Source organism: Colossoma macropomum, unplaced genomic scaffold (genome assembly GCF_904425465.1).
Source record: "Colossoma macropomum unplaced genomic scaffold, Colossoma_macropomum, whole genome shotgun sequence".
Taxonomy (NCBI): domain Eukaryota; kingdom Metazoa; phylum Chordata; class Actinopteri; order Characiformes; family Serrasalmidae; genus Colossoma; species Colossoma macropomum.
In genome coordinates, this window is record NW_023494802.1 from 23,744,379 (window position 1) to 23,756,487 (window position 12,109).

At 39.2% G+C, this 12,109-nt stretch overlaps 1 protein-coding gene across 1 annotated transcript; it reads left to right on the forward strand.

The window, feature by feature from the left end:
• Nucleotides 1–5,590, forward strand: LOC118822508 (zinc finger protein 239-like). The gene is made up of 2 exons (XM_036591597.1): nucleotides 1–42; nucleotides 3,780–5,590. Exon 2 carries the CDS (start codon nucleotides 3,890–3,892, stop codon nucleotides 4,958–4,960), a length of 1,071 nt encoding a protein of 356 aa, XP_036447490.1. The 5' UTR covers nucleotides 1–42; nucleotides 3,780–3,889; the 3' UTR covers nucleotides 4,961–5,590.
• The last annotated feature ends 6,519 nt before the right edge of the window (nucleotides 5,591–12,109 follow it).

The following is a 12,109-nucleotide window of genomic DNA, read 5'->3' on the forward strand; positions in this document are numbered from 1 at the left end:
TCCCGTTCTGCTCCACAGTGTCGTCACAGAGACAGAGAGAAGGTAAAAACGCTTTCACTTCATTATTCATTTATGTTTTTAAAGCAGGAATGATCTGTTGGAGATGATCGCTTATTAAAAAATAAAATAAGACAGCTTTATTAGGACTTGGCAGAATAAACTAATGCAGCTCCTGCGCTGCTTTTGGTGGACAATCGTGTTTTTTCTGATTTAGTTTGAAGTGCAGAACATTATTGATGCTTTATTTATTATTCAGATGATTTTTAATGAGTGTATTTATATTCTGTCCTGTAATGGAGATTTGAATGTTTTTGAGTAGACTTTGCTTAGTTGGTCCCAGAAAGATATAACTAATCTCCTCTGTGTTTTAATTAGTCATTAATTAAAAGAATTTGAAGCATTGGTCGTAAAAAGTGGAATAAAATCTGTTATTTAGTTATGAATTAAAACGAAAGAGAAAGAGAGAGAGATAAAGAGGTGCTGAGAGAGATAAAGAGGTGCTGAGAGAGATACTTTTTAAAACACCTTTTTTACCATCTGACACAAAAATAAGAATAAAAAAATAAAAAATCTACTTTCCTAAATCATTAATGAAACAACAACTGTATAAACAAATTGCAGGAATCCCCACTTTCAAAGTTACTACAAACCCACCCTGATCATCAGGTTTACAGGTGAATTCCCCACACAGAAAAGAAAGTGTTCACATCATCAGTGAGATTATAGTAATCATATTCCAACAGGAGTTGCCTTGACACCAACCCCCTCACCATCAGAACAGGATCAATAACCCCCCTTTAATACTGTTCTTCCTACTACACCAAATCGCCAATTTCGCTGCAACATACAAAGAAATTTAAGAGAATAACTTTGTCCCTCTTTGGAACAGAATACTTTGGTTTATAAATAAATATGTTCAGTTCAAAGGAACCTAAAATTCCAATTCTTAACTAGATGTAAAACCTGACAATGATGTAAACATTGAATAAAAACATGAAATAATGTCTCAGAAATCCCACAGAGGGGACACCCTTCCCCAGCTAAAGGATCAAGCCGTGCCATGTGCCTTTTTGTAGATAAAATTCCATGTAAGATCCTCCACTGGAGGTCTCCTATTCTCTTTTCAATGGACCTTTTGCACAGGGACCGCCAGCTACCTTTAGGCAAATACTCTGCCCCCACAGCATCAGTCCATTTGGTTTCAATTAGAGCATGATAATTTAAGATGTTAGTGCATGGAAAATATAATGACTGTTTGAGGCATTGCTGCTTTAGCACCCCTCAGTGGTGGAACAAACCTTCCCTTGAACTCTACACTGCTCTCATTCCTTTAGCTGTCTAAAGACGCACCTCCTTGATTAATACTTCGCTGTAGGGCTGCAACAAACAACTAATTTGATAGTCGAATAATCGACCGATTACTGAAACGAATAATCAGTTATTCGGATTATGAATCACTACATTATCAAATAACTTTTATGTAGCTATTAGCTTTTTTCAAGAATTTCACTGTTTTAATGAACTTTCCTGCTAATGCAAAGGATTATTAAAAACTCCAGTATATTTTTCCTGTCAAAATTTATAACCAAGGATGTGCAAAGTAGCAGCAATACAATATAACAAAACTAAGTCGTTTTTCTTTAATCAAGTAAATAAAAAAAATCAATGTAAATTTAAATGTTAATTTTAAACAGTGCGGTCTGTGCTCTGTGCATTCTGCTGTCTGTCTACGCTTTACTGCAACTAAATTCTACAATCATAGGTCTTTATTGAAATGGAGGAAAGTCAGTATCTCTCCGTGCTCATGTGAGAGTCTCACTTTACTCTGAGAGCAGATACTCCCCTCAGCAGAGAAGATACGCTCTGACGGAGCGGATGGGAAAGTGGCGAATGTTTGTGGCAAACAGTTAAATTTGAACGATTTTGTGTAAACGCTTAATTTCAGCGGTAACCGTTCGTCCAACTTCCCTGTGTGTTCACGGAGAACTACTTCCTTAAACTGTTAGCGGAAAACAGAGAACTTTGCAAACGCTCTCCTGTATTCGCCGTCGTAGTTTGACCGCACCGGCGGCCTCAGCGTTAAGACAACGATGCAGTGTTTAAAAGTGTAAACGTTATCTGTAAAGTGAACTGGGTCGCTGTGAATAATAGTTACTTGCTCCTCTGTTCCAAGTCCATTAACGATTCCACAGAACCTGCATTATTAAAATGAAAATGTTACAGCTCAGCTCACAACATGAAGTAGGATGGAATTTAACATTAACATTAGCTAACTAGCTCGCTAGCACAACTATCGCCGCGTCCCAAACCACACACTTCTGTACTTCACACATTACACTAATGAATGCACTTCTAATGGTATATGCGCTATTTTTACACACTATTTAGTAAGCTAGTATGCGGTTTGGGACGGGGCATATCTTACCGACCTGAATCTTCTTTATCCAGTGAGCCGACAAGTTTCCTCTTCAAATACTCCTGCATGGAGGTTGTGCTCCCATGCCAGCTAAGGTCGGCTTTACAAATAGCACAACTGACAACCTTTTTTTCTGAGTTTAGCTCCCACACGTTTGAGGATTTTGTTCTTGAGGCTGCCGTCGCGCTGTTGTTAACTCTCCAGTACGCGGTAATGTCAAAACGTTCAAAAAGTAAGCGCGAGAAAGACGCGTAATGACGTCACCGACTAATCGACTACTAAATTAGTTGCCAACTAATTTGGTCGTCGATTTTAGTCGACCAAGTCGAATAATCGTTGCACTCCTACTTCACTGCACTCATTCACACCTTATTCCTGCGTGACAGTGTAATTTCTCTTCAAGCCTCTGCACTTTGTGTTTTGTTCACTTGTTGTAGTCTCTCTGGGTACTTTATCTCTTTAGCTATGTTCTGACTGCCAGCCCAAAACTGATTTTTGTCAGATACAGATTGTATGCAAATAGATTTTTGATATTCTGGACAGTAGAAAATGCATGAAATCGGATTTTTGCAAATTAGATCCAAACCACATTCGGAGGTGGTTTAAAATGCGACTCCAATTGGATTTTTACTGATGCGTCTCAGTCTGGATGCTCAAATCGGATTTCAAAGTAATTTGATCTTGCAACACAACAAACAGCAGCAACGTCAAATCCAGAGTGACAGAAATGTTGGGATTTAAGAAGAGTTTCAAAGATTTATACTTTTGCCAGAAAATTCTATAGAGTTTGGAGGGCAAGATGATGCACCTCCATCTATCCTGCATCCACGTTTGAAATCCACGTCACCAGTGTAGCTACGTAGTTACTGACACCTACATAGTTACCACGGCAACGCATGCAGATAGACTAGTGATGTCTGGACACACAAATCTGATCTGAACACTTGCAGATAACAGGGAAGACAGTTGTCTCAAAAGATCTGATTTGGCAAACAAACCAGATTCGTCTGTAGTCTGAACACAGCGTTTGTGTCTGCTTACATGTTTTGCAAGTTGCTTAGATAAAGCTCATGTGCTAGATGACTAAATCTAATGCATTAGATCAAACAGCCAACTCATGCTTAGAAATATTTTTTTTACATTGCATCCCTCACAAAACTGTGGAGTACAGCGGGCTCTTGACCCCCAACATGGACTGAGAACCACTAGATTAAATTTGTAGTTTACAGTTCGCAAATTTTTATTATTTAATCGTGATAATTTGATCTCAAACATCAAACTTCCTGTTAGGTACAATTTCCAATACTTTATATTTCCCTCTTTCATATTAAGTTTTTAATTTCTTTTTTTTTCTCTTTTACAGCTCTTGCAAGTCTTCTCCTGCTGCTAGTGTCAACGTTCCTGCAGAGTTTAAACACATCAATACAGGAAAACATCCCACTGCAGAAAGCAGGAGAGATAAGAAGTGAGAACATGGCTTCTAGAGGAAGCAGCACAGCTCAGCTATCATCCTCTGATTCTTTCCTCGCAAATACATCTTTCAGACAAATGCAGAAAGATACAAGCAAAGAGAGACCGTATCACTGCGCAGAGTGTGGAAAGACTTTTAATCAGCGTGCTCATCTCCTACGACACCAGCGCGTTCACACAGGAGAGAAGCCATATCAGTGTTCAGAGTGTGGAAGAAGGTTTAGTGTACAGAGTAGTCTCCAGAGACACCAGCACATCCACACAGGAGATAAACCCTATCGCTGCTCAGAATGTGGGAAGAGTTTTATTCAGCAACGTAATCTGCAGGTACACCAGCGCATTCACACTGGAGAGAAACCGTATGAGTGCTCAGAGTGTGGAAAGAGGTTTAGTGATGGGTGTAACCTTAAAACTCACGAACGCATTCACACAGGAGAGAAACCGTATCGCTGCTCCATGTGTGGAAAGGCGTTTAATCAGCATAGTCACCTTCAGCTACATCTGCGTATTCACACGGGAGAGAAACCGTATCAGTGCTCAGAGTGTGGAATGAGGTTTAATAACGGATGTAATCTAAAAACACACCAGCGTATTCACACCGGAGAGAGACCGTATCACTGTTCGGATTGCGGGAAGAGTTTTACCCTACGGATACATCTGCGAGTACACCAGCGTATTCACACTGGAGAGAAACCGCACCAGTGCTCAGAGTGCGGCAGGAGGTTTACTGCACAGAATACTCTTCAGCTGCACCTGCGCACTCACACAGGAGAGAAACCCTATCACTGTTCGGACTGCGGGAAGAGTTTTAGTGTTCCTGGTACTCTTCAACGACACCAGCGTGTTCACACTGGAGAGAAACCGTATTTCTGCTCAGCTTGTGGAAAGAGTTTTACTCTACAGAGTCATTTCCAACGACACCAGCGCGTTCACACTGGAGAGAAACCGTATTACTGCTCAGAATGTGGGCGGAGCTTTAGGCATTCACACACTTTAAAGTTACACACGTGCATGAAGAGGGACCCAGAAGCACATGACACATGCAGTGTGATGGAGTGTCCTCCTTTGGTCTGAGAAGGTTTTCCTGTAGACTTGTGACTTCAGCACCATCCGATCGTGTCACCCAGCCAACGCTGACTGGTGGTAACATCAGAGAAAGCAGAGAAAATAATCATGTTTTTGTTTCTGGTCAGAAACCTTTAAGCTAACATTGTTCTTGGTGTGATTTGGTAGTTCTTCCTGTAATTTGGTAGTTGTTCTTGCAAGTTTAGTATATCGTGCATTCATATTAGGGCTGCACGATGAATAGCATTTTTACCGTTATTGCGATAAACACATGGTTAGAGCGGCGATCATGGAACAGATCTAATTACCTCATACATGCAGCACCATTGAGACGTCGTTATGTTACCAGCACAAACCGTCACAAGCCTGCTTCTCTGCGCTGCAACTGAACCTGCTCTCCCACGTGGGAGCTGGGTAACTAAACCATTACAACTACAAAACACATAATGAGACCTTAAAATGTTGCTATAACTCAGCTTTAATGGAAATTCAGCTACAAAACACTAGGGGTGGGAATCTCTAGGTACCTCATGGTTCGATTCTGTTACGATTCAGAGGGCTGCGATGTGATTATAAAACAATGATCGATGCATTTTGATGCATCTTTTTTCTATACAGGATTTCTTTTTTCTCACTGTGTGACAACTTTTAAAGAGTATTTGTAATGATCTACAATGAATTTACTTCCAATATCTTTTATTACTAAATCAAATGGAAGTGATGTGGCAAGTGAACTGGAAGGCTCTCATTCACTGCTCTTGTTTGGAGCACATGAGACGCAGGCTGCCACTCATCTGCGATGGGTTGCAATGGGTGTCCACGCAGCAGATTACAGCTATTCTACCCGTTTTCCTCAGTGATTTCATAACTTTAGTTTTGGTCTCGTTGTAAAGAGTGGGGGTCGCTGTGTCAGTAAAATATCTTCAAGGCGGGACGCTGTATCTCGGCATAGCGTGGAAGCCCTGGTTCTCAATGACTGAGTACGGATGCAAATCCTTGGCAATAAAAGTTATGATGGAGTTTCTAGTTCGCTTCGTCCTTTCCGAGTTGGGTGGAAGTTTTGACATCGCTTGATCGATGGTCCTCTGGTTGGCAGCTACAACTGGACGGAAAATGGATGGAAACGTAATATGGTTTTCCCCCTCAACTCCATAGAAGCCAAAGTGCTTCCATTTCTAGGTAAAAATAAAATAATCCTCCTTTGCAGTGAAAATAAAGCTCTGCTGATCGTTCAAACACAGTTTTAACAATAAATGAATTAAACACTGGAATTAATATAGCCTATAACTGCTAGTTCACCTAGCTAGTAGCTAACAAAAAGGCAAAAAGAAAGATTAAAGACAAACATCGATAATTTGGAGACGAATAGACTTATTTGTATTTATAATCAGTCAGCTGGTTTCCTGATGCATTTAATCTGCAACGAGAAACTGTCAAACACTAAAAAAACATGTGAAACTGAAGTCAGTTTCTCGTTCTCCAGCTTCTTGTTCAAATTTTCCCGTTCCACCTTAAATGGTGCAGCAGTTACATTCTGGCGCCTCAGGCACCATTTAAGGTGGAACGGGAAAATTCGAACGAGAAACTGACTTCAGCCTCGTAAAAAGTAGAACATTGAAAGACATTTTACATGAAACTGTTCTACTTTTGTTTTCACTTGGTGATGCAAGTGGCTACAGCTGAGCTAAAGCTTAAAGCAGAGCAAAGTAAGTTTGCATTTTTGTTTGTATTATATTTTTAGCCCAAACTAGGATATTAGCATGTACTGAGACACATGTACAGCCAACATGGTAAAATGGACTCCCAAAGTGGTTTGATTTTTGTTGAAAAGACAAAATGACTCTTATTAACATTTGGGTTGCGACCCCTGCACTAGCTTTTAATGTAGTGTGCATGCCACAGACTGTCCGGGCGCTGCGCTTCCGCACTTTGCAAAGTTCCACCTTTTGCGTTCCGTCAACATTACGTTATCAATTGAAAATTAGAAAATCGTTTTTGACGTTTGTGAATCGATTCAGAATCGTCCATGTCTGCATCGCGATGCATCTAAGAAATTTTTCCCCCCACCCCTACAAAACACACACTCAGAGACCTTAAAATGTCCCTGTAACTCAGCTTTAATGGTAATTCAACTACAAAACACATACATTTGCAGACCTTAAAATGTCCCCATAACTCAGCTGTAATGGAAATTCAACTACAAAACACACACTCTGAGACCTTAAAATGTACTCATAAATCAACTTTAATGTAATTCAACTACAAAACACACACTCTGAGACGTTCTCCTATTGTCATCTTGATATCTGACACCTTTATCGAACATCACATTTTCTGTTAATATTGTGCAGCCCTAATTCACAGCCTGTAAATTGCTTCTTGATAAAATAGCAAATGGTCTAAATCTTAGTGTGCTGAGTTTGCCTACAGGCAACTGTTGTGTGCTACTGTTGTTGTAACCTACATATATACCTAGGTTATTCAGGCTATTAAATTGCCCTTTTATTTTAGACAACCTTGGTGTGAAGACAGCAGTCATTAAAGCCTTGCACTGCTTTACAGTGTTCTGAATATGTTGGTATAAATAAAACTATATCACAATAATTATGTAATGTTTTAACACAGTTTACAATTTGACATTGCAATAACAAATCAGTATATGGGTGTAATATTTACAATAAAATGATCATTAAAAATAACAGTGACACCAGTCCACATAATGATGCCGTTTATGGCTATTATACAGGACTGTTTGTGGTCAAGACCAATCTAGAGAACCCTGCCTAGAACAGTGAGACCTTTACCAGGAGTTTTGAAGCTGCTCTAAAATGAAATACAGCATTAAACATAATACTAGAACCTCTTCTGTACCAACATAAAAAATGGTATATAATGTGCTGCGTCTTATAATTAGCATGATCATGTCACACAAGTCATTATATAACAGTGCTTTATGGGGAAACCTTTATTGTATTAGCAGTTCTCATGACGAGAAGGTTTCTGCTTGCAGGATATGAGAATTTCCTACACTGGGTTCAATTCTACACAGATATTATATATGTATTAGTAATTGCAATGTAAGCCCTTGAGCTAAATGAGTTCACTTTTTTGGTTTTGGATTGTTAATGATTTAATGGTGAATCAAGCAATTCACTCTCAATTTTCATTGTATTTCATCGTAAAAATACTACAAAGACAAATAACAAAATGCGTAATGATGTGTTCAGGATGGTGGAGGACTAGAGGGAGACACACTGCTGTGAGACATTAAAGTAATGATGAGATCAATCTAACAAGCGTCTCACAGATTTTGGGGTGGTTCCTGACTTTTAATGTTGTTACAGTTTTTTCAGATAATCCTACAGCCTCGATAAACATAAATGAAAATCACTTATTCCAGTAGTAGGCACAAATGTGTTAATAACTACAAAACACTGACATTATATATTCTAAGAAGATATGAAGTATAACCTTTTCAGCGAGAAAATTTATATATAAAATGCCAATAATGTATGATGTAAATGTAAATAATCTGGTTACCCAAAGCAGCAGGACGTACTGTATGCAGTCAAGCACATTAAGCTGATTTCTGAACATATGGTGTTGCATCGTTAGAGATAATGGCTCTGTAAACTGGACTACACTTAAACAGAGGGAACTTTTAACACTTTGAGTTTTGTGTAGCTGTATTGTTGTACTGTGGTCACCACTGTAAATGGAACCATGCTCTTAACTGGGGCTTCCCTCCATAATTAAAGATCTGAATGGAAATTCTTCAACACAGTAAATGGTCTGCTCTGGTCTTTGATTCTCATCAGTGATCAAAAGGTTTGGTGTTTTGTGTTTTTATAGGTCTTTTATTCAAATGAGATGTAATTGTTTATTAAAAGTGAGATTTCTGCAATGGCCTTCTCTCCTGACTCCTCAAAAGTATCACCATCTGAGCAGCTGGATGTAACAGCTGAAGCCTGTGCAGGTGTAAAAGAAGGTTTTGTCCACACGGAGGCTCTGAGGCTGAAGGCCATGCGCTTGCTGACTGCTGGTTTGCTTCTGCTGCTCCTGGAATATTCCATGGCTCTCCTCCTGTGTTCCTGTTATTTCTCCACACTGGGGCTCCTGGGCACCATGCGTGGGCTTTCTGCTTCCTGGAGGCCTCCTCCGCATCTTCACCACATAGCTCAAAGCTCTGAGAGAAACTGAGGCCAGATGAAACTGAGCTCAGATGATTCCCAGACCACACTCTCAGGGTTTAGAGGGTCTGTGTCCACTTCTTCAGACAGCTTTCCAGAGTTCCAGCCTCTCAGTCCCTTCAGGCAAGAATAAACTGATAGAAGGAGCTCCATCTGACCATCAGCTCTACCAGGCCATCAGTTATGGGATTATGTATGACCGTTCAGACAGAGTTATAAACCAGGCATTAAACTACTAACTGTTTAACAGTTAAGTATTTATTACAGTTTAATGACACAATGGTGCTGTTTTCTTCCTTTTCATAGATTTCATTGTTAAGCTATTTTTTCAGTCATTGCTGTTTTACGAAATCCAGTGTCTGCATTTATAAACAGACTGCAATAAAAAAGCTTCTTCCACTATTCCCAGCTAATTCACAATGTTTTAAAAAAAAAACTTTTTTTCTGGATCTCGGAGCTTTGAGCTGTGTGGTGAAGAAGATACGGAGGAGGCCTCCAGAAAGCAGAAAGCCCACACACGGTGCCCAGGAGCCCCAGTGTGGAAAAATAGCTGGAGCATGGGAGGAGAGCCATGGAAGCAGCAGGAGCAAACCAAACAGCCAGCAGACGCATGGCCTTCAGCCTCAGAGCCTTCTTATGGTCCAAACTTCTTTCACAACTGCACAGGCTTCAGCTGTTATATCCAGCTGCTCAGATGGTGATACTTTTAAGGAGTCAGGAGAGAAGGTCATTGCAGAAATCTCACTTTTAAAAACAATTACATCTCATTTGAATAAAAGACCTATAAAACACAAAACACCAAACCTTTTGATCACTGATGAGAATCAAAGACCAGAGCAGACCATTTACTGTGTCGAAGAATTTCCGTTCAGATCTTTAATTATGGAGGGAAGGCCCAGTTAAGAGCGTGGTTCCATTTACAGTGGTGACCACAGTACAACAGTACAGCTACACAAAACTCAAAGTGTTAAAAGTTCCCTCTGTTTAAGTGTAGTCCAGTTTACAGAGCCATTATCTCTAACGATGCAACACCATATGTTCAGAAATCAGCTTAATATGTTGGACTGCACTCACACCATACCTGAAGAGTTTCACAACACACAATACGTTCTGCTGCTTTGGGTGACCAGATTGTTTACATTTATCTGGTCAGATTTTAACGCACATGGAGTCCAGATAGTTTTCAGGACATTTACACACTTAAATCCTAAAAGTTGATATCATACTTGTTCCATCTGTGCTCCTGTTCCTGCATGGGTCAGTCTATTCTGAGCACTCCAGGACCAGCGCTGTGGTCAGTGACTTGTGGTCAGAGTACTGGAAGGGTATATCAGGCACTGAACCTTTGGTGGGACTCGCATTTTAAACCCACAGTCTGAGAGCCCTGCACGGGAGGGAACACAGATCAACTGCCGGTCATTTATTTATGGAGGCAAAAACATCATAACTTTACAGACAAACTGGGATCAAAGTGCTTCATATTTTAATGCTGAAGATTATACTTTGAGGACTATATAATCAATCCAAATGCCTTTTTCAAATGGAATAGGAGCCATAACTGACTGAACTGACCATCACTGAGCATCATTCAGCTAATTTTCTGATTAAAACACAAATAAAAAAAAATTATATAAATAAATAAGATGTTTGATAAAATTATTAGATTTTAACTTTTCATTTGGACTAAATGAGAAATCCAAAAATTCTCCTGATTCAGCTCAATAAATACAGCAGTGTCACTATCATCATCATCATCATCATCACCGCCATAATTATCATCAGTTTCTCTGCTGCTGTTTTGAGGAGGAAAGAAGATTGTAATTAATTTTGACCAAAAGCTGAAATAAACTAAAATAATTATACTCCCTTGTACATATATATTTATAATTAAACTACTTTATTCTATTTACATATTTCAATATTTACATTTAAAAATGTAATATGGAGTTTAAATTAGAGCAGATGTGTTTCCCAAATAATCAGTTCAGAAGAGATTCTGTTGCTAAGCAATTTTAATCTTTTTAATCTTATTTTTCTTTCAGCTTAATTACATATTTTTATGATAAAAAGTGTGATCTGATTGACCAAGAATTCCAATCTAATTGAATAATGTGATATTAAAGTGTCTCAGAGCAAAGCTAAAGTAAAGCTCACAGCAGTCTGTAAACCAAACTATCTACAGAGTGGAGATCAAGAAGATAAAAGTATGGCGTGTTTCTCCATCAGAAATCAGCCGAACCCCGAGCTTCACGCAAATAAATCCACAACACATAAACTCATTGCACTGAGACGCTATTCACGAAAACAGTTTTTCATATTGACGTGCTGCTTCTAGTCTTTGCCAAGCCCTTTGCACCTTTAACATCAGGAACTGTGAACATGATTTAGAGGCATGAAGTATGTGCAAATAATAAAAAACTACTGTAATTACAAAAATCATGTTTAATGGAACCTGTTTTAACATCAAATTATACTTCACATATACATGTGGTTTGCAATGACTGTGTGATGATTTAGACATGCTGTTAGCACCATGCTAACTGGTGGGCTATTAGGTTCCATTGCTTATTAGCTACATTAGCCTCATAGCTCCAGAGCTAAAACTAAAGAAACAAACTTAAGACAGCAAATGTGTCCTGGCTGATTAACTATGTTTGAGGGAAAGAAAGACGAACTGTGGGAAATTTTCACTAAACTATCACTATAAATCACCTTTTAACCAACTACGGCTGATGTTACCTTTAACTGACCCTGACTGACATTGCTATTCAGCTCTGACTGATGCTACTGTTCAGCTAACTCCAGCTTATGTTAGCATTTCATCAACACTAACCAGCTTTAACCATTTAACTCACCTTAATGAACATTAAACTAACACCAGGAAAACTCACAAAGTGTCAGAGCAGAATTACAAACAGCTGACCTGTTCAAAGGGTGTTTACCTGATGTTGGAAACCAGCACTGAATG

Coding starts and splice junctions, on each gene's coding strand:
- LOC118822508 (XM_036591597.1), top strand. CDS start 3,890: ATGGCTTCTAGAGGAAGCAGCACAGCTCAGCTATCATCCTCTGATTCT.